We start from the raw sequence: 20,921 nt of genomic DNA, 5'->3' as shown, positions 1-20,921 counted from the left end.
CGTTTCGAACTAAAATCATACAAAAATTCTTGTAAAACCTTATTTGCATCTTCGACTCTACACTAAAGTGACATGGCGATAAACATCGATAGTAATTTTGAGACTTCCGCGCACCCCTATAAGTGTTACTAAAGACAGAAGCAGTGATTCTGCGACACAAATAAACCATAGGTTTTGTTATAATTTTTTCAACGTACTTTTAAATTAGGGCGTTTTTTAATGCTACAGGGGGAGTAATGAGTTTTAGCTACGCTGTAGGGGCTGGTTTGATGCGGGCTATACGTAGCTGTTAAGTGTAATAAAAGGAAAGTAGTGGTATAGTATGCAGGTTAATTAAATCGTCGATAGGGGGTTAAATAACTCAAAATTTAAAAAACTCCCGACACAAAACCCTCTATAAGAAAACTAGAAAAGAGCTGATAACTTTCAAACGGCTGAACCGATTTTCTTCGATTATAGCTAAGAACACTCTCGATCAAGCCACCTTTCAAACAAAAAAACTAAATTAAAATCGGTTCATTCATTTAGGAGCTACGATACCACAGACAGATACACAGATACACACGTCAAACTTATAACACCCCTCTTTTTGGGTCGGGGGTTAAAAACAAAAGGAACCTATAACATACATGATCATCTCAGCCCATCGCCCGGTCCACTACTGAGTACGAGTCTGAAGTCTCCTCACAGAATAAGAAGGCTTTAGGCCTTATTGCATCACGCTGGCCAAACGCGATTTAGCAGATTTCACACACTTGTGAGAATATTATGGAGAACTCTCAGCCATGCAGGCTTCCTCACAATCTTTTTCCTTCACTATTAGTAAGTGATATTTATTGTAATTGGTTAAAACGCACATAACACCAGAAAGTAACAGGTCGAACCACCCGGGATCAAACCCTCCCGAATAGGCCGAACTTAACCACTAGGTAGACTATCATGCTATATACCTACTTATGCAACTGCAATACAACATATTACAGGGGAATTCCGCACGTGTCTTTCCGCTGGCGGTATTCCACACGATTTGTTCCTAGCCTAAGGCTATGATTTTTTTATTTTACTCAGATACAAGTTAGCCCTTACTGCAATCTCACTGTAAGTGTTGATGCAATCTAAGATGGGAGCGGGCTAACCTGGAAGGGGGTATGGCAGCTTTTATTGAACCCATACTCCTTTGGTTTCTACACGGAATCGTACCGAAACGCTGAATCGCTTGGCACTGCTTTGACGGTAGGGCATGAGTACGAGTATGTCTGTTGCAATGTTTGTATACAGACTGCAGTACCACAGGATGCTAACAAACGGATCACGGACACAATGCTCTCTGTCACGGTTCATCGGTTCAGTTCCGCGTTCAAATGAGTGTAGGTACTTACATGGTTTAAATGATGTGTGCCCATTTAAACTTTCACAATAATACATATATTTAATTTTGGATAAAAACTTTAAGTGGCTGCCTTACCTTGAAAATAAATGTTTTTCTTTCTTTTTAACCCCCTACTCAAAAAGAGGGGTGTTATAAGTTTGACGTGTGTATCTGTGTATCTGTCTGTGGCATCGTAGCTCCTAAACTAATGAATCGATTTCAATTTAGTTTTTTTTTGTTTGAAAGGTGGCTTGATCGAGAGTGTTCTTAGCTATAATCCAAGAAAATCGGTTCAGCCGTTTGAAAGTTATCAGATCTTTTTTAGTTACTGTAACCTTCACTTGTCGGGGGTGTTATAAATTTTAAATTTAAGTACACTTGTAATATAAAGAACCACATAGGCCAAGTTTGGTGTGTTATACTCTGATAGCACACCAAACTATTTGATTAACTAACTTATCAACGTACAGTAATTCTAACCGTAGTTTGTTTTCTCTATACTATAGAGGGATATTGAGAAAACAATCCATCGTGATCGTTAAAAAACCAAATCCATACGGAAAAGCACACACGCACGTGTGCAAACACAAATGTGTTTTTTGTTACTAATAATTCTTTAAAGTCTTTCAAATAAAATGTGATTAGTGCTACTTTTTAGTCTTGTAATTACACTTTTGGATGTTTATTTTACTCGATTTGCACGAAATATTATATTTTTAACGATTTTAACCTGAACTGGAAACACGAGGACGGCACTATTTTTGTTAAGCTGGTATCATTATTTTTAAATTTGACATTTGTAGCTGTAATTTTGGTCTCTGGAATTAAAAAAAAAAGAATAAAATTCAAAACATTTCCTTTTTTGACAAGTCACGACATTACTACTCCTTCATTCCTAGCCATTCAAAGTAAGAAAATAAACCTATCAAAAACGAAAATAAATTGGCTAGCAATAAATAGAGTCTCAGTACAAAACTGTAATTGATGGACACTCTAGTTTGAGCGTGTTCTAGTTTTTAATTTTGCTCGCCCGCTTTACGTACAGTTTGACTATTTTAGGCACATTCGAGTTTGGCTTTATTAGGGAAACTATTTTAGGCTTTGAATAACTACGTTCTTCCATTGTATGGGCGTTGATTTGTATGGTTAAGTTTGCTTTGTTTTCAATTGAATTTGATTTTATTAAGGTTTTACTTTTTGAAAAACGCATTTTCGATAACTGTACTAAATATTCGGTTTTTGTTTTATTTTATATATATACGACTACTATAAAGGTGAAATTAACCGATTGATATATCAAGGTAGTACAGCTTAAACTATGTACTTCGTCTAGAAATTCGAAATTTTGTATTAGTACAGGTAATTTAAAAAGGTTTCAAAGAACCCCGACTACGGTTTACCATACATTGCAATTTTTTTTCATGCCGCACATTAAGGAATCTACCCATTGATACTCGCGCTATTCAGACCAATCTAATCACTATCATTTATCAAAGCCATTTAGAAGTTATGAGCGGACCTACAAACTGACATACATACATACAGACATACAGGTAAAATATTACATAGCCCTCCTTTTGGGCTATATAACAGTCAAAGCCACGGGAATCAACTAGTACTGATATAAAATATCTAGCGGCTAAGGAGGAACCACAATTTATTTTTAACATCACTTTAAGTAAATTATCCTAGCCTATCTTAAGAGTCCATAAAGTTTATTTTACAGTTCTTTCCCGTTAAACTTTAGAAGAGTCCTCCGGTAATATTATCCATATTAATTAATACACTTCGGCAACTATGGCGCTTGAAGAACTTAATTAAGTTAGCTTTTAAGTGATGGAAAGTTGAGCTAAGTTGTAAGCTCGAGCTTTGCTGACAAAGAAACATTTCCAAGTGCCACCGAGTGGCCAGAACCTGATCATTTCTTTTTTAAAGTACTTAGTTAAAAGAAAGAGGTTCTCTACAGTTTACAAACTAGTATAAATTAGGGTTGCTATTTATTGTTATCAAATTATGCTCAAAATTCCATAAATCCGCGCCTGGAAACTATTATAAAACTTATTCTTTTTATATTCAGATACACGTTAGCCTTGACTGCAATTTCACCTGGTGGCTAGCCACGGCCGAAGCCTTCCCCCAGACGACTTAACAAACAGTATAATTTAACAAACAGTACGCTGATGTTGATTTATAACACATATCAAACATTAAATTAAAAAAGGAAATAATAAAACATCATCACGCAAAAAAAATAGCTTACACCACCGCCGAACGGTAGATTTGAAAGAAAGAAAGATAAACGTTTATTTTGTAAGTTGTGTACTCGGGAATAATATAGCTTTCTACTGGTGAAAGAATTTTCTAAATCGGTTCAGTAGTTCCAGAGATTACCCCCTACAAACAAACTCACAAACTTTACTCCTTTAAAATATTAATTACTACTAACGTATATACGTATAAATGATTTATGTGTAGTTTATAAGACCGTGAAATAACTAAACTACGAAAAACTATTAAAATAAATAAGCCAATATATACAAAACTAAACTATCATACGGACATAACAATTCAGTTCGCAGCATGAAATCGAAATAAAGCGAGTGAATTTACATCGTTTCCCGCGTAACTACTCCATTTGAATAACTCTATAACAGATAACTTTATTTCGGTAAACATCCTAACTCCGTACGGTGAGATTATTATTTGTACGTTTAAGGTGGCATCAGTTCATAAGCGGAGCGAGTTTAAACAGCAAATCATTTTAACCCGCTCTGTTCGACGGTACTAATAATTGTTTCTGAATCCCCAATTTTTTTTTTCACGTTCCTTACTCAAAATAAATCTGTGATCATTCGTCAAGTTGTCACAGCCGTTTTATTGAAAAAAAGTTTCAAATTGTATAAGTTAAGAAAATGTGAATCTTCTTATACTTTTGAATAAACCGTAGCTTTATTTGGTGATCAAATTTTAAACGGTTTGGCAATCAGCTTCCGGCCTTTCAGGAATTTGTTAATCCGCCCCTTGAATAAACCCATGTTGTAATCTAGTGTTGAACACCGCCGAAGGAAATTGGTTCCATAGTTTACATGTGCGTGTAAAAAAGGATCGGGCACAACGGGCGGTCAATGTGCACCAGACATCCAGGTGGTGAGGGTGAAATTGCATATCCCATAAAATGGAAGCAGTTGGAATATTCCATACTCTGGCAATATTCTATATAGCTTTGCCGGTAGGGTGGTAACTCATTCATTTTAATCACCTACCCCCCAATCGCATTAGAAAAGCGTGTTAATTGTTATCGTAATCGACAGAAAAATCTGTCCTTTGATTGGTTGATTCGTTGTGTACTTCTTTTTCAAAGCCAATCAAGGGACAGAAAACGTATTCCTTACATGATTTGGGGCCTGATGTACAACAGCTATCCATACGTTTTAGGAAAACTAACCCACATCAAAAACGCTTTCTGCTTATAATAAGACCAACAGTTTATCACTCAGAACCATAACACAAATAAATTACACGCAATAATACAATATGTTTGAGCACGGTCGAGACTGATTGGATTATTACTGTTTGTTCGTTTGCTTAACTCGTTTGTGGATTCGATAAGTGCCTACTAATAACGTATGAATATGACCTAAATGGAAGAGCGAATATCAATCAATTTGCATGACGGCCATATTTTTCAAACAATCTATCTCTAAAACAAGAGGCATCGTCTACGCATCCCATCTTATGCCATATCATCACTTTCAGTCAATCAGTGGTTGTGGTCAAGCACTTGCCTATAATTAATCAAAAAACAAATCTATTACGGTTCATGAGATTCAACTAGCTGACAGACAGACGAACCCTAATAATAAATAGTAGCGACTAGTCAGGTACATAATTTCACTGCTATTTAAACTTTACTACATCGCTAAGTATCCGCAGAGGAGTAAAAACCGCCTTAATCCTCAACATTATGAGTACATCCTCTAATACTGCAACTGAAAACTGAGAAGTCTGTAACTCAGAGGGACGGTAGCAGGAGGGAAAAATTAAATAAAATCCTCCGTAACGAGCCAAAGCCGTAGTTCGCTATTTAATTATGAATTTATGAGCAGCGGGGAAAATGCAAACCTAGGCGAAGATGTGGGACAGTGGACGAGAACAATGCATAAGCGGTAGCGGTTTATGACCACACGGAGCCTAGGAGATTCTGAATGTTCAGAAAAGTTCACCGCTCGCCTCTCGCCGCTGGTAATAATTCGCGGAGACGAGCTAATCTAGAGCGCTCTCTGCGCAATTATATAGAAGTGAATACGATGCACTATAATTGGTCAGCGGTATTGTTATATACCCATATTGTTTTCGATCAACAAGGACTGAAAATTAGTTAAGGAAGTCAGTTGTTTTGCCCTCAAAAAAATTATAATGTCAGTGATTAAAATTGCACACCCTATCTGCAAAAATTAAACAGCTTGCATCCTTTTAATCTGCAAGAACAATAAAATCTATTAGCTAAACATAGTTTTTGAACAGGCCGTGTCAGCTTTTAAAGCGCTAGTAGTGAGCCCGCTACCGCTCATGTCTTTGACCGCGCAACCCGCTCTCGCTTATGCCTATACTCGTTCTAGTACTGTTTCTGGTTAATTAAGACACTGTTGTGAGCGCGAGCGGCACTTACAGCGCGCTAAATAAATAATGCTTCTGTATTTGAGAAGCGCATTTTGACAAATGAATTACGTAAATGTTCTATCTGCTATTCATATTACATGCAAGTTGCATATGCAAGTTTTACTAGTCTAGGTTTACACAAGGACCAAGGCGTAAGATAATGCCCCTAACATACTGGCAAGATAAGGTTTTGGCTGATATGTAGATGTAACAAAAAAATAATGAGCTTCGTAGTGTGAGAGTGTGTGTGATACCTTTGAGAGATATATTACTAACTGATGCCCGCAACTTCGTTCGCGTGGATGTAGGTTTTTTAAAAATCCCGTGGGAACTCTTTGATTTCCAGGATAAAAAATAGCCTATGTGCTAATCCAGGGTATAATCTATCTACATTCTAAATTTCAGCCCAATCCGCCCGGTAGTTTTTGCGTGAAGGAGTAACAAACACACACACACACACACATGCACACAAACCTTCGCCTTTTCGCCCTGATTAAGCCTCAATAGCTCAACGATTATAGGAGTGGGCTGAATTCCGATAAGTCGGCGGTTCAAACCCCAGCAGTTGCACCATTGTCGTACCCACTCCTAACACAAGCTTTACGCTTAGTTGGACAGGAAGGGAAATGTTAGTCATGATTAAAATGGCTAATATTCTTTAAAAAAAAAAAATATATTGAGAAGTGTGATTAGTGTGATGAGGACTAAAGGTCGTAGCTCATTTACACAACACCGTTCCCACATAACACACGTTCGGGTCCTCGTCAAGTGACTGCTAGTAATTGTCCGCGCGCCGAATGCTAGCAGAAAGCTCGTTGTCCACGCGATGACAGCTGGCTGTACTGCTGTCGCAAAACCCATACTTTGTACAAAGACGAAGAAAGTATAAGTTTTGTGACGCCTTGAACATCATGTGAAGGGCCAGATACCTAGGTATTATAACCTACTAGTAGTAAGTTCCATTCTAAATCGTGTCCCGTTTGTACCACACCCATTATTACATAATTACCACCATTGTGCCGTGAATTGACGACATCCTGCCCCGTATTTATGGCACAATAAATAACACAGAGCGATTTACAACTAGAATCACAATTAGCGACAATGGCGGTCATAAAAGGGCGAGTAATTTTCTACACATAACTTTATTATAACACTTTATTTATGGATATCTTTGTCTTCATGGTACTATCACCATGAAGACTATGTTAGTGGTTAAGATATCGGTTTCCTCTTTGGGGGATCCTGGGCACCCACGTCTAACTTTATGGTGAAGTATAGTGAAGTGTATTTAGGTTTTTTATAAATCCCATGGAAAGTCTTCAATTTTCAGGGATCAAAAGTAGCCTATGTCCATCTCCGAAATGCAAGCTTTCTCTGTACCTTTCGTCATAATTGGTTAAACGGATAAGTTAGCAGACAGACAAACATACTTTCTCGTTTATGATATCAGTAAAGAGTATGGAAGTATGCATATGGTAAAATTTTAGGGTACGGTCACACCTGCTGACCAATCATGGTCATTGTGCATCCTTTACACCTCTATGCAATTGTGCAAGAGAGAGAGAGCGTCGTATAGTAGTTCGTCTCCGTGAACAATAGAGACTACAGGCGAACGGCGCGCTACTATATGTTCGTGAATCTCCTTCGTGTTTTGATTTTGTCATAAATACCTATTTCAATCTTATCTCGAAGTACCTATTTACATAAATCTGAATAAGGACGCTTCGACTCGGCTCTAACTCACCCGTAGGTATAAGCCAGAACATAGTATTCTTATAAGACCCGTATTTTTATCGTAGAATGTAAGAATCAATCGATTAATCAACAAGCGTAAAATAAAAATTTATAACACCCCCCCACAAGTGAAGGTTACAGTAACTGGAAAAGAGCTGATAACTTTCAAACGGCTGAACCGATTTTCTTCGTTTATAGCTAAGAACACTCTCGATCAAGCCACCTTTCAAACAAAAAAAAAACTAAATTAAAATCGGTTCATTAGTTTAGGCGCTACGGTGCCACAGACAGATACACAGATACACACGTCAAACTTATAAGACCCCTCTTTTTGGGTCGGGGGTTAAAAAAGCTTAAATAAGTGTGAAATGATTGGAACATTCGAAAAATCTAGCAAGAATCCGAAATCAGAATCCTTTTACCCCGAAGATATTTAGGGTCGCAAAAAGTTCAAACTATTTTACAGACATTTGGAAAATATAAAGCATTTCTGAAAGCTCCATAAAAGTTTTATAAAAGCTAGATTTTTCTTCGTTTTAAAAAGCAGTGCATTTTGTACAAAATTTCATTTACTGTGTACGAAAGTTAACGTTTAATTTTGTGTACTTACTGCTAATTTTCCATTTAGTTGTGTTTTGAACAGCTCTTACCTGCAAAAAAGAAGAAAAATGTTAAAATTTTCATTTGGTAAATTAATCTTAATACTTATATACTATACACAGTGCATACACTTCACACTAATATTATAAAGGCGAGAGTTCGTGTGTATGTCTGTATGTTTGTTAATTTTCCACGTAAAACCTATTGGACGGATTTGGCTGAGAATGGAAATAGATTATACCCTGGATTTACAAAAAAGCTACTTTTTATCCTGGAAAAATAAAGAGTTCCTACGGGATATTTAAAAAATCTACATCCACGCGAACGAAGTCGCGGGCATCACCTAATTTGAGCTTTAAAATCTTAAGTTTCAAGATCTATTTGAGCTAAAGACGTATGTAAGTTGATATATCAGTCAATTCCTTTTTAACCCCCGAGTCCGACCCAAAAAAGAGATGTTATAAGTTTGACGTGTGTATCTGTCTGTGGCACCGTAGCTCCTAAACTAATGAACCAATTTTAATTTAGTTTTTTTTTGTTTGAAAGGTGGCTTGATCGAGAGTGTTCTTAGCTATAATCCAAGAAAATCGGTTCAGCCGTTTGAAAGTTATCAGGTCTTTTCTAGTTGTAACCTTCACTTGTCGGGGGTGTTATAAATTTTTGATTTACACTTGTGTATGAATATAGATATAGATCTTATGATATGTAGTTGTTGTGTTTAGCAGAGCCTATCACGAGAGTGGAGCTTGAGTGAGATCGTGATTGCAAGTGACAGATATACGATCCTGCCGGCGCCGGCGCATTCATTCCGCATGAATTGCGCCGGATTTGCACTAGCAAAGTGACTGTCTAAGATTATTTATTGATACCTATACCTATTTCGCTTATATGCCTACTTTCTTTATTACATAGTAGATGCCAGTTGATACCCGCGACTTCATTCGTATACGTTTAGGTTTTTTAAAAACTTCACGGGATTTTTTTAATTTTTCAGGATAAAAGGCATCTTATATCTATTTTCAGAATGCAAGCTATGTTTATGTCTTTCAAGATCAGTTAAGCGGTTTACCTGTGAAAATACAGACAGACTCATAGACACTTTTCATAAGCTTTAAACTTTTATTTTTCGCTTAAACAATATAAATAGGGGTTTATCTATAATGTATTAAAATATTACACACAGACACACTTCCAAAACCATAGAACTTAATTTTGTAAATAACAAAGTGTGTCTGTTGTAAGTTACCTTTTCAAAGGCCATCCATTTAACCGATTTTTAAGTTTGCTACAAACTTTAACTTATGCGACTGATTTATTTAGATATACAGTACCGTATATAAAAACACCATATACAGGATGTTTTTTAAAGCACGGCTTGCATATTCCCATAATAATGTCTGGATGGATGGACGGAAAGCGTGCGCGCGCATAAATTAACACCCTGACGGCCCGGCGAGTGCGGTACGCGATATTGATGCTGACGCACATACATACTCATTAATTATAATGTTATGTGTGTATAACATAGGCTAAATATGTGACTTGACATTTTAGGCCCGATCTCCACCTAAGCGGAGAGGAGAGGAGATGTGTTTAGTCGACTAATCAGATTCATAATAATAATTGACGCAAAAATATTATCACGTCATTTTTTAAAAATCTGATTGGTTGACTGTAAACATGTCCTCTCCGCTCCGCTTAGGTGGAGACCGGGCCTTAAGGTTACCTTAAGGCCCGTTTAGGTCAAGGGCCTTAGGGTCCCTGGACATAGAAAACATTTAACTCTAAAATGAAACTAAAATGTAACTCTAAAATGGTACTAATAAATGGACGAACCAGAGTAACCGCTATGGCTCAACGGGTAGTGAATCTGAAGTGGCAATGAGCAGGGCACATAGTTCGAAAAACCGGTAAAGGTTGGTCCCAAGGTGCTGTAATAGCAACCTTCTACCGGAAAGCGAAGCGTTGGAAGACTCCTCACTAGGTGGACAGACAGAGCCGCTGATTTTAATAGGCGGCGCAAGACCTTAAACGTGTTGAAGTCCTGTCATGTCCAGCAGTGGAGGTCTATCAGTTGAAGATGGTGATGATGATGATGATGATGATTGATGATGATAGATAATCTGTCCAACGTGTGGTGGAATCATTAGGTACCAGTACCTACTGACTTATGTATTGGCACACAATAAGAAGGTATGTTGGTGTGAAGATTGGTATGGTATGAAAGTATGAAGGTAGTGGTTGGATAACAAGTGTAAATTAAAAATTTATAACACCCCCGACAAGTGAAGGTTACAGTAATAACTAGAAAAGAGCTGATAACTATCAAACGGCTGAACCGATTTTCTTGGATTATAGCTAAGAGCACTCTCGATCAAGCCACCTTTCAAACAAAAAAAAAACTAAACTAAAATCGGTTCATTAGTTTAGGAGCTACGATACCACAGACAGATACACAGATGCATACGTCAAACTTATAACACCCCTCTTCGGGTCGGGGGTTAATAAAATGAATATAGAACCACCCGATTAGGAGACCGAAAATATGTTTTAACCACTAGGCTATCTATCTATCATATTATGGCATCTATGGGCATCTATTATTTGGTCTATTCTTTGGACTAGCACTTGGCCGGGTTTTTTATGTAACCTAACCTATATAAGTCATCGGTATAGGTTAACTAAAACTCTCTCAGTAGATTTTGCTGTCACTTACAGTACGGAAGGCAGAAAATAGATAATCAGGAAAAATCCGAAATGGATTGTGGGTCGTAACACTAACGAGCTGCGGGGCTGCGCTGAAGCTTTACGATAGTGATGTCCATAGCTTTTTATCGAAATATCGATGGAAATCCTAAAAATATTACGTGTACAATACAACCTACTTTACTTACAGTGCGACAAGGATTTTTGGGCACTTGAATGACATTGACAGGGGTGCGTAGTTGGAGAACAAATGTTGCCAGCAATTAGAATCTCCTCGATTTTAAAGATTACGCTGATAATGTCAATGTTTAAAATCGAGTAAGTTGTATATAATTTTAACTGAATGAGAAATTGGGAAAGCCGTCCCTGTTTCCACATAGGGGAAAAATCAAGTCAATCAATACTTACCAAGTGCAAAATAAGTATAGCTATAAGATGCAGTCACATCTAATCTAGCTATATTTATTGTCAAGATAATTATATCTATAGGATACCTTGAATAAATATTTATCTATTCTATTCTATACTAAAACCCGTACAAAGCTGATTCAAATAATTTCAAAGTATCGATAAAGTGTCGTCACTAGCACTCATCGCAAGTGGTCGCATAACGACATCGATAACGAGCCTGGCATTGTTATCGACATGCAAAGCAACGCTGACTCGCCACAATTATATCTTATTTTATATGCTTTTAGGGATCCGCACTTAAGGGAACCCTCTTGATAATTATATTATTACACGACTGCCCAAAACAGGAGTGTAATGTTTTCAGGGTTCATGTATGTTTGTATGTTAGTTTCTTTAGTTTATTATAACTTCTAAATACCTGAACAGATTTGGGTGTATCGGGTATCGTTAGAATTCTTGCATCATCATAAGTGATACTGCTTATATATATTTTTTTAAACATTTAACATGCAGCTATATGGCGCATTTCGCAATTTTTTTTTTTACTATTAAGTTCTTTTTTGGCAGGGCGGTCTTATTTTTTTTAGAGGTTAGGTTAGGACGCAATGCATTAAGGTTGACCATGACATGTCACCTGAATGGTCCCCTAAAGAAGCCCCTATTTTGACTGTGAATTCCGGTGGTGACAAAATTAAAATATGACATTGACGACGATATTACGAAACTCTGTCACGCGAAACACGAATAGTCCGCAACGTTATACTCGTCCAGAGTCACTCGTTGTATCGCCCTGTGGAAATAGGCCCATCGATTTTATATCGGATTTGGTGGCACGACGAGACAATCGCCGCGATACTCTCGCCCGTGGAGATGACGCCATAAACTTACGGAACCCTCCAAATAATAATCCCACCGTATCTTAACCAGTTTCCTCAACTTTTTAAATGTAAAGCACTTTAATTATATTCGTTGAGAGCACTCCGAACTTTCATTTCACGATCCCGGCCGCGCGCGGCTCTAAGATAAAAGATCCTCTTCAGGGTCCTTTTTTGAAAAGCGAAATATTGAAATGAATGTCAAAGGCCGGTGCTTTATGTTTTTTCCAGTTTATCTGTGCCATAGTTCTTGCACAGTGTAGCGAACATACAGAGAGCCTAGTCTAGTAGGCTCCAACTGAGCGTATGATCAAATTGTAGGTATAGCAACATGAAAATTATTTGCTGTGACAGATTTGCGCGTATTTGTTGCATTTTTATCATTCTACCCCATGCAATTTTTTCGCCCTGACTGACTGCCTGCTCTATCGACACACAGCTCAAAAAACTGAACGCATCAGGCTGGGCATGCAGATGCATTATTATGAGTTACTAGCTAATGCCCGCGACTTCGTTCGCGTGGATGTAGGTTTTTTAAAATTCCCGTGGGAACTCTTTGCTTTTCTGGGATAAAAAGTAGCTTATGTGCTAATCCAGGGTATAATCTATCTCCATTCTAAATTTCAGCCCAATCCGTCCAGTAGTTTTTGCGTGAAGGAGTAACAAACATACACACACACACACATTCAAACTTTCTCCTTTATAAAATTAGTGTGATGACGTAGATATCTGCCAAAAAAGGTTTTTTTTGAAAGTTCAAGCCAAAAGGCGTACAATTAAGGTTTGAAATCCATGTAATCCACGCGGACGAAGTCGTGGTTATCATCTCAATATGACCAAGTGGTCTAATCCTTTGGCAGAATTAAATTCATTTCAGAACTATACTAAGTAGCTAATCTGTGGTTTTATACCTCTTCCTTTTGGAGATACCAACAAGTTTTGTAAATTAGTTGGTTGGTAGTTTTAAAAAGAGTTTAAAGAGAACGCGAGCAAGCTACCTGCTTTAAGGATTTTCGAGCTAGAAGGTATCTTGTTACGTTAAAGTTTTTGGTGGGTTAACAAAATGGAGCACTGGAAAATTAGGTTTATTTTGAGTTTTTTATGTTAGACGAAAAAGTTGGAGCCGCTGGCAGTTGAAGAACTAGTTCTTCCTTTATCTCCCAAGATTTCTATCAAATGTTCAAAGTTAAACCTGGATTTTCCAATTTCCTGACAGTACACTTGTTTAGAAACAGCGATCCCTAGTCGCTGAATACTATATACTTACGGTGTCCGATCCCGGGCACGCATCGTCACCCCTAACTTTTCGGAGTTAAGTACGTTTTAATCAATTAAATACCACTTGCTTTAACAGCGAAGGAAAACAGTGAGAAATCCTGCATACCCAGGAGTTCTCCATAATGTTCTCAAAGGTGTGTGAAGTCTGCAAAAAAGGACTAAGATACGTAGAAACAAACTAAAACTAACTAAAAACCTTTGTCCTACTACATAGAACTATCTTTCTCTTAAAAAACCTTTCACTATTTTAGAAACCTTAGTTTTTGAAAAGTACCACATTTTTTTGCGACAGATATAAATTATATTTGCACTTAACGGATTTTTAATCTCCGACCCAAAAAGAGGGGTGTTATAAGTTTGACGTGTGTATCTGTGTATCTGTCTGTGGCATCGTAGCTTCTAAACTAATGAACCGATTTTAATTTAGTTTTTTTTTGTTTGAAAGGTGGCTTGATCGAGAGTATTCTTAGCTATAAGATAAGATAACTTTACAACGGCTCAACTGATTTTCTTGAATTATAGCTAAGAACACTCTCGATCAAGCCAAGTTTCAAACAAAAATAAAACTAAATTAAAATCGGTTCATTAGTTTAGGAGCTACGATACCACAGATACACAGATACACACGTCAAACTTATAACACCCCTCTTTTTGGGTCGGGGGTTAAAAACTTGCAGTTGTAATTTGTATGTACAGAGAGAACAGACCGTGCTATGAGTAGTTACCATTCTACTGTGTGCCTACAGAACGTTACAGTCACTGCCCACTCACAAAGCCTTTACGGATCAGCGTAGAGAATGCATTTCTACTCTACATACGTACCTACTTGCTGCCTATATTCAAGTTCATATTAACCTTATATATCTCTCCACGGGTTCGGATTTTGGTACTTCCATACTAATATTATAAATGCGAGAGTGTGTCTGTCTGTCTGTCTGTTTGCTAGCTTTTCACGGCCCAACAGTCTAACCGATTCTGACGAAATTTGGCAGGTAGGTAGGTCTTACAGTACAAGTAAAGGAATAAATCTGAAAACCGTGAAGTTGAAAAAAATAATTAAATGTGTTTCAATTTTCAAAGTAAGACAACTATACCAAGTGGGGTATCATATGAAATGGCTTTCTTTACCTGTACATTCTAAAACAGATTTTTACTTATCTTAATGCATAATTGTTTTTGATTTATTGTGCAAAATGTTGGAAAAATACCCGAGTACGGAACCCTCAGTGCGCGAGTTTGACTCGCACTTGGCCGGTTTTTTTTTCAATTATTTTCTTTCCGTAGTTGGGAATCAAACTCCCAACCCAGCGGTTCAAATAGCTCAGAACAAAATGGAGGTAAGTGACCTTATTTCTAATGAAAACAAACTAAGCGTATACAATTATAAATTGTATGTACAAGTCCTTAGAAAGCTCCGTTTGTATAGGATTAGGGCGAAGTCAGACAATGGTCGATGCAATTAATCTGAACATGGCCCGCAATTAACAACCATAGAATTAATGGAAGGGCCTAGTGAGCGTAGAATAGGCGATTTAAAGACCTCTAAAGGTCTTCACAAATTACACAGACTCGAAGCCGACTCCACTCTGACTCTCTATAGGCTGATTCACACCAAGCACATACACGTGACACATGCGTAGTGGCGTGCGAAAACCCCTGACACACCGGGTTATACATACGTCCACGCTTTACGCAAGCGGTGTGCCATGTTTCATACAGTTCCATACATTACAACGCAATGGTACGCGCTACGTCTACGCTTACACAGCCTGTGTGAACGAGCTATTAAGCATGGAAATGAGAGCTTTATATGGTGTTACTTATGATACAATTTTCAATATTTAATTAACACGACATAATTACTTCAATTTTTACAAAACGTCTATACATTGAGTTTAATCGGTTAATATTCCAATAAGAACCAAAGTAGGTATTATTTGGAGCTACGAATAAACGCCTCTTAAAAGCGTACGATATTAATGGTCCCAATATTTGCTGTCCAAATTAAAATAAAGTTTCTTCAATTATGTGGATTTTCTGTTTAATTAATTATGAGTATAATTACAGTTTCGCGTATCCAGGTAATGCGACACCCATGTTTATTGCATATTTATCAGGCATTCATTGAACATGCAGTATTCAGGCCAGCATGGACGTGATCTGGACTCCGATGGATATTTTGTATTGAGCAACACAGATTAAGTAATTAAAATAAATATCTATCACATTTACTAACGAGTTTATACCTAATTGCTCAAAAACTCTGGGAGACACTACGCAACCCGCAAGTTTATTATTTTGTAAGAATAAAATAATGCATTGATTGTAACTAATTTCGTTGTGCTGCACAATCTCTGAACTAAACTAAATTGAAAGGTCCAAATTTAGTGTTATCCTTTAGCGTAGGACAGGAATAGCCTCAATATAATATTTAGATCTGCCATTTTGGTTGTTTGTAAATGTACACAATTATTAAGCCACGTGCACAACTATTGTTGTTAATAATTATAAACGTATCCAGTTAATGCGACTCCTATGTTTATTGCATATTATCAAGCATGCTTTGAATATCAGATATTCAGGTCAGCATGGGCGTGATCTGGACTCCACGATGGATATTAATCGAGCATTGAGCATGCGCACGTTTCCTGATCACCATAGATTAAATAAATAACATTTGTGACGGTGCCTTTCAAGTAGTTTCGAGTTGTATGCCTAATTTGCAGATTACTCAGAGGGACCAATGGCAAAACAATAGCTAAATTGGAAAGTATGGTTTATGTTAAAAATAAAGTCGAAACATTTAAATTAAAATAAATATTATTACGAGCGCCTGTAGAGACTAAAAGTTAGTTCTTAAATATTATCGTGTTTTTAATAATACAATGTGTTTACAAATAAGTCCGCGTCAAATGTTTCTGTTGTACCTACCTATACTACGTGCAGTTAAAATTAAAGGTCGATTTAAATTTAAAGTCACCTGTTACTATTTTAGAATTAAATAAACAAAATGACTTGATAAATGACTTTAATGAAACCTTAATTCTACGAATAACAATATCTGAAGAAATATAACTCTCATACAATTACGGCTATCGATTTCGAAATACAATGTATACCAACTTACAGCAATAATCACTCCCACACTCTCAATCTCAATTGCATTGAGAATTTTCGTCGCTTCATATAATTGGCATCGGAGGTATAGTTTTGAGTGATTTTTAGAAACCTACCGCGATATGTTCTGCATGGTGCCATTTTGAGTTTGATATACATTTTCCTGGATATTGTTATCATATTCGTAGCCTTAATTCAGAATGACGAATAAATGGCTGTCATACAGAATAATGGCGGCTAGCCGACAATAGCTGATGTATGCAAAATCTTCCTTCGCTCGGCTTAACAACAATAGACGGGCGAATTTCAATTCCCTGTCTTGCTACGAAGCTTCGTCATAAGCTATAATATCAGGTATACCTAATATGATAACTTATTGTTTAAAGATTATACGCAACCATTTACGTGATTTGCTCATTGTGTGTCTTCTATTTTTAACGCACTATTACTTGATATGTCCTGTAAAAACGTTCTATACTAAATATAACGTTTTTTTTATCTCTCGTCTGGCTTTACAAAGATTAGCCAATGTCAAGTTTGTAGTTATTTGTAACAAGTTAGTTAAACTATACAAGTATGGACCCCGTCAGTGCCAGCGCTCGCCGACACACGCACGGCACCCCCTTAGAGCGCTTTCCAGTCAGTTTTAACAAAAAAAAACACTCCAAAAAGGCAGAGCACGCCCGCTAGTCAACACCAACACAGACGAAGTCCTAAATATAACGTTAAAATAGCATTCCGAAAATATTCATATTTTTCCTTTTCTTCTAGGAAAATTCTGAGGTTAACAGTTACTTAACTCAAAAACCTATAGGGTAGTAATTAATTAAATTAGGTAGATTAACTCTGTATTCAAAACCAATTGTGTAACAAATTGATTTTAAATATTCAATTGTGCACTTATCACAAGTTTTAATCCAAACTTGCATAGTTTTCAAATTATGTAACAATAATAAATGATTTATTTTAATCTGTGTTTAAACAGCCATATCTGGTGTTTGGAAAACATAATCTTTGACCGCTAAAGCTAGATTTAACTAAAGCGCGCTCACGTGCTCTATTGAGCAAATAGCCTTTTGTTATTATAATAACTTATTTCTTTACTTCGGAGTTTAGCCGGAAATCCGGTAGAGATTTTTTATAATCATCACTAACATATAGTACGGGACAGGTCGAGATGGCAATCGATGTGGTGACGGCCCGCATACCCGCACAGCCTCCGCGCTAAGCCGGGGTGGAATAGTACGGGTGACGTGCGGGTGTGCGGGGCGTCCCCCCCGCCTCATACCCCGATTGCCATCATCTTGACCTGTACTATAGCTAAAGTCAACTGTCCAAGATTTAGGAATTTGTAATTTCTAATAGGTATTTAGTCTGGTTTAGTGGAAGGCTTCGGCCGTGGCTATAGTTACCATCCTACTGGCAAAGCCGTGCCATCTGATAGGAGACCCGTCCTCAGTAGTGAGCCGCCGATGAATTCATGATGATGATGATATTTTGAGTTAGAATTAAAATGTTAACGATAAGGTTCACCTCAAAATGGCATTTTTCAACCTAAATCTGACCCTTTCCCACTTAACCTAGAGACACAGCCTAGAAACTGCACTCGAGCGTTCACCGCGTGCACTCCGCAACACATAGGTACTCGTAAGTACCTACTCTATGTATTACGTGAATTAAGTACATTAAACGTACCTACTTAGATATAACAAAATTAACCGGCTGGCTGGAAATTTAAATGATAAAATCAAAGGAAAGGCTGACTGACTGACTGATCTAACAACGCACAGCTCAAACAACTGGACGGATCGGGCTGTTTGGCATGCATATACTTAGCTATTATGATGTAGACATCCGCTAAGAAAGGATTTTGAACATTCAAGCCCTAAGGGTCATAATATAGGGGTTTGAAATTTATTAGATATTTTTTGGGACATTGCACTTTACGCGGCCGAAGCTAGTCTATTATAAAAAAAATCGATTGATAAACTGAGATCAGAAAAAAATGGATTATAATTAAAAGATTAATGAAATAAAGTAATTTTTTAAACTTGGTTTTTTTTTTAAATTTAAAATTACCAAAGCAGTACGTACCTACCTACCTACTACCTACCGGGACTGACTGATAGACATCTTTGAACGTAGGTACAAACTCAACCAAAGCATACCTACTCTAACAATTCTCAAGGAATGCCAAATAACTTCTTTAAGTCGTAGTAAGTAGTAAGTAAGAAGAAACTAAATAGGTTTTTTTTAAATTCCTTAAAAACCTAAATCTACGTGGTACATCCACGTAGATTTAGGTTTTTTAATTATTATATAGGCTCTGTCTAATTAAAAAATTAGACAGAGCCTACTCTAGTGGGAGAAAAGCTAGGTTAATTCAAAACCTTCTAACGCCATCTACATTTAAGTAAGTGAACTACTACGTTGGTTTAGAAACTACCATCGATTGCCTATGTTACTTTAAGCGTGTACTCATAGATGGCGTGGGGTTCTGTGCTTCGTTTAGTCTTACTTTTTTTGGACAGTATGACAGTTATTAATTAACTATATATAATCAGATTAGATAACAATAATAAAGAAACGTAAAGTAAAATTTTGTTACTATTATAAAAGACATACCATTTTTGCGATTGATTATCTCTTACGTTAAAGAAGTTGAGATTAGTGGACTAAACATTTTTTAATTCACTTGAATAATTTTTTTTCCTGATTCTTCAAGATCTGACTTCCAAGATGCGGTTGAAATTGGAATAGACACTTCCGATGCCCTTTAATTTTTATACTTACCTACTTAGGTACTCACCTACTTACCTATTAAAAAAATCACCCAGGTTCGAGATCAAAGTTATTTTTATTTTGACGGCATTGCTAATAGTGTTTGCTTACCTGTACAGCATCATCCAAGCACCGTCCCCAGGCGTCGCTGCGGTCCACCAGGGTGTTCCACTTGTCAGCTAGCTTGGCCACTTCACGGCGTATCGACCTCGCCAAATCGCGAGCCTGCTCCTCTGCAGACCTGTAGCTGCGGGAGTCGCCTTCGCTGTCGCGGCTTGCTGTAGGAGAAATTATACCATTTTAATATTTTGATCAGAAAAAACCGGCCAAAGTGCGAGTCCGACTCGCACACCGAGGCCAGGGTTCCGTACTCGATAATTTTTTCCGACAAAAACAGACAGACAGACAGACAGACAGACAACAAAGTGATCCTATAAGGTTTCTGTTTTTCATTTTGAGGTACGAAACCCTAAAAATATGAGAAATTATAAAAAGTAGACGAACCATGTAAAGTTATGGACTACTTGGATATTAGGTTAATAGCCAATTTCAACGGGAACTAGGCAACTATAAACAAGATATAGGACACAAGTGTAAACACAACACGAGTGCAATTCCCTCCCTTTCGTAGTTCACTCGGACAGAAATTCGATACGACCAGAGAGAGATTAGGCGCAGGACTAACGACTTCACGTGCTTTCTGAGACGGGATGTAACACCACCATCAGATGTTGCTTCCATGCTGACTTGTCCTGCATGTTTAGCAGTGGGAGAGCAGGCGGTGCATATTTCATGCTGCATGTTGCACCATACTGATTTGTCTGTTTCAGTGGATTATAGTAAATTAAACGTTGGATTCTTGTATACCATTATCTCTTTAAACGGAATATGAATCTTAGTCCCAATACCTTTTGATTCGCAGTCAGAAAACAATACCGGCCGAGTTTTGTGGAGATGTGGTAGAGATTCTTGTAAAATATCTATCTCGAATTGTAGACATCTATCGTTTGAGACCACAACGATGACTAATAGAAATAGATCATTCAGATCAGTCAGAATACATTGTTGTCTGCCAACCTACACGAATCAATATAGGTAATGACATCACAGTGCAAATGTTCGAGTTGCCACTTAATTAAACCGACACGGGCCCTCAGTGATTAACGTGGATCAGTACATGATGCGATTAAACCAACGTAGAACTATGTATAGCTCTACATATAAATGAAGCCAATTCTATCGTGGATGAAGTTTGAAAACTCAAAAATCCGAAAGTGTTTTTTTCGAATTTATAAGCGTTTGGCTGCGATCATATCTATGGCAAGTGATGATGCAGCCTTAGATGGAGCGCTCTTGCCTAGAAAATGCCTAGAAGGCGTTTGTGTATC

General features: G+C 37.3%; 1 protein-coding gene across 8 annotated transcripts in view; it reads right to left on the bottom strand.

Moving 5' to 3' along the window:
• Positions 1 to 20,921, bottom strand: part of LOC123876958 (dystrophin, isoforms A/C/F/G/H-like) — a 674,182-nt gene that overhangs the window by 81,958 nt on the left and 571,303 nt on the right. For all 8 annotated transcript variants that reach the window (XM_045923406.1, XM_045923412.1, XM_045923405.1 and 5 more), the window contains one exon: positions 19,645 to 19,811. In XM_045923406.1, the coding sequence (XP_045779362.1) occupies positions 19,645 to 19,811 (167 nt within the window). The remainder of the gene's footprint in view (positions 1 to 19,644; positions 19,812 to 20,921) is intronic.

This window comes from Maniola jurtina, chromosome 22 (assembly GCF_905333055.1).
Source record: "Maniola jurtina chromosome 22, ilManJurt1.1, whole genome shotgun sequence".
Classification (NCBI taxonomy): Eukaryota; Metazoa; Arthropoda; class Insecta; order Lepidoptera; family Nymphalidae; genus Maniola; species Maniola jurtina.
This window is presented reverse-complemented; position numbering and strand designations above follow the sequence as displayed.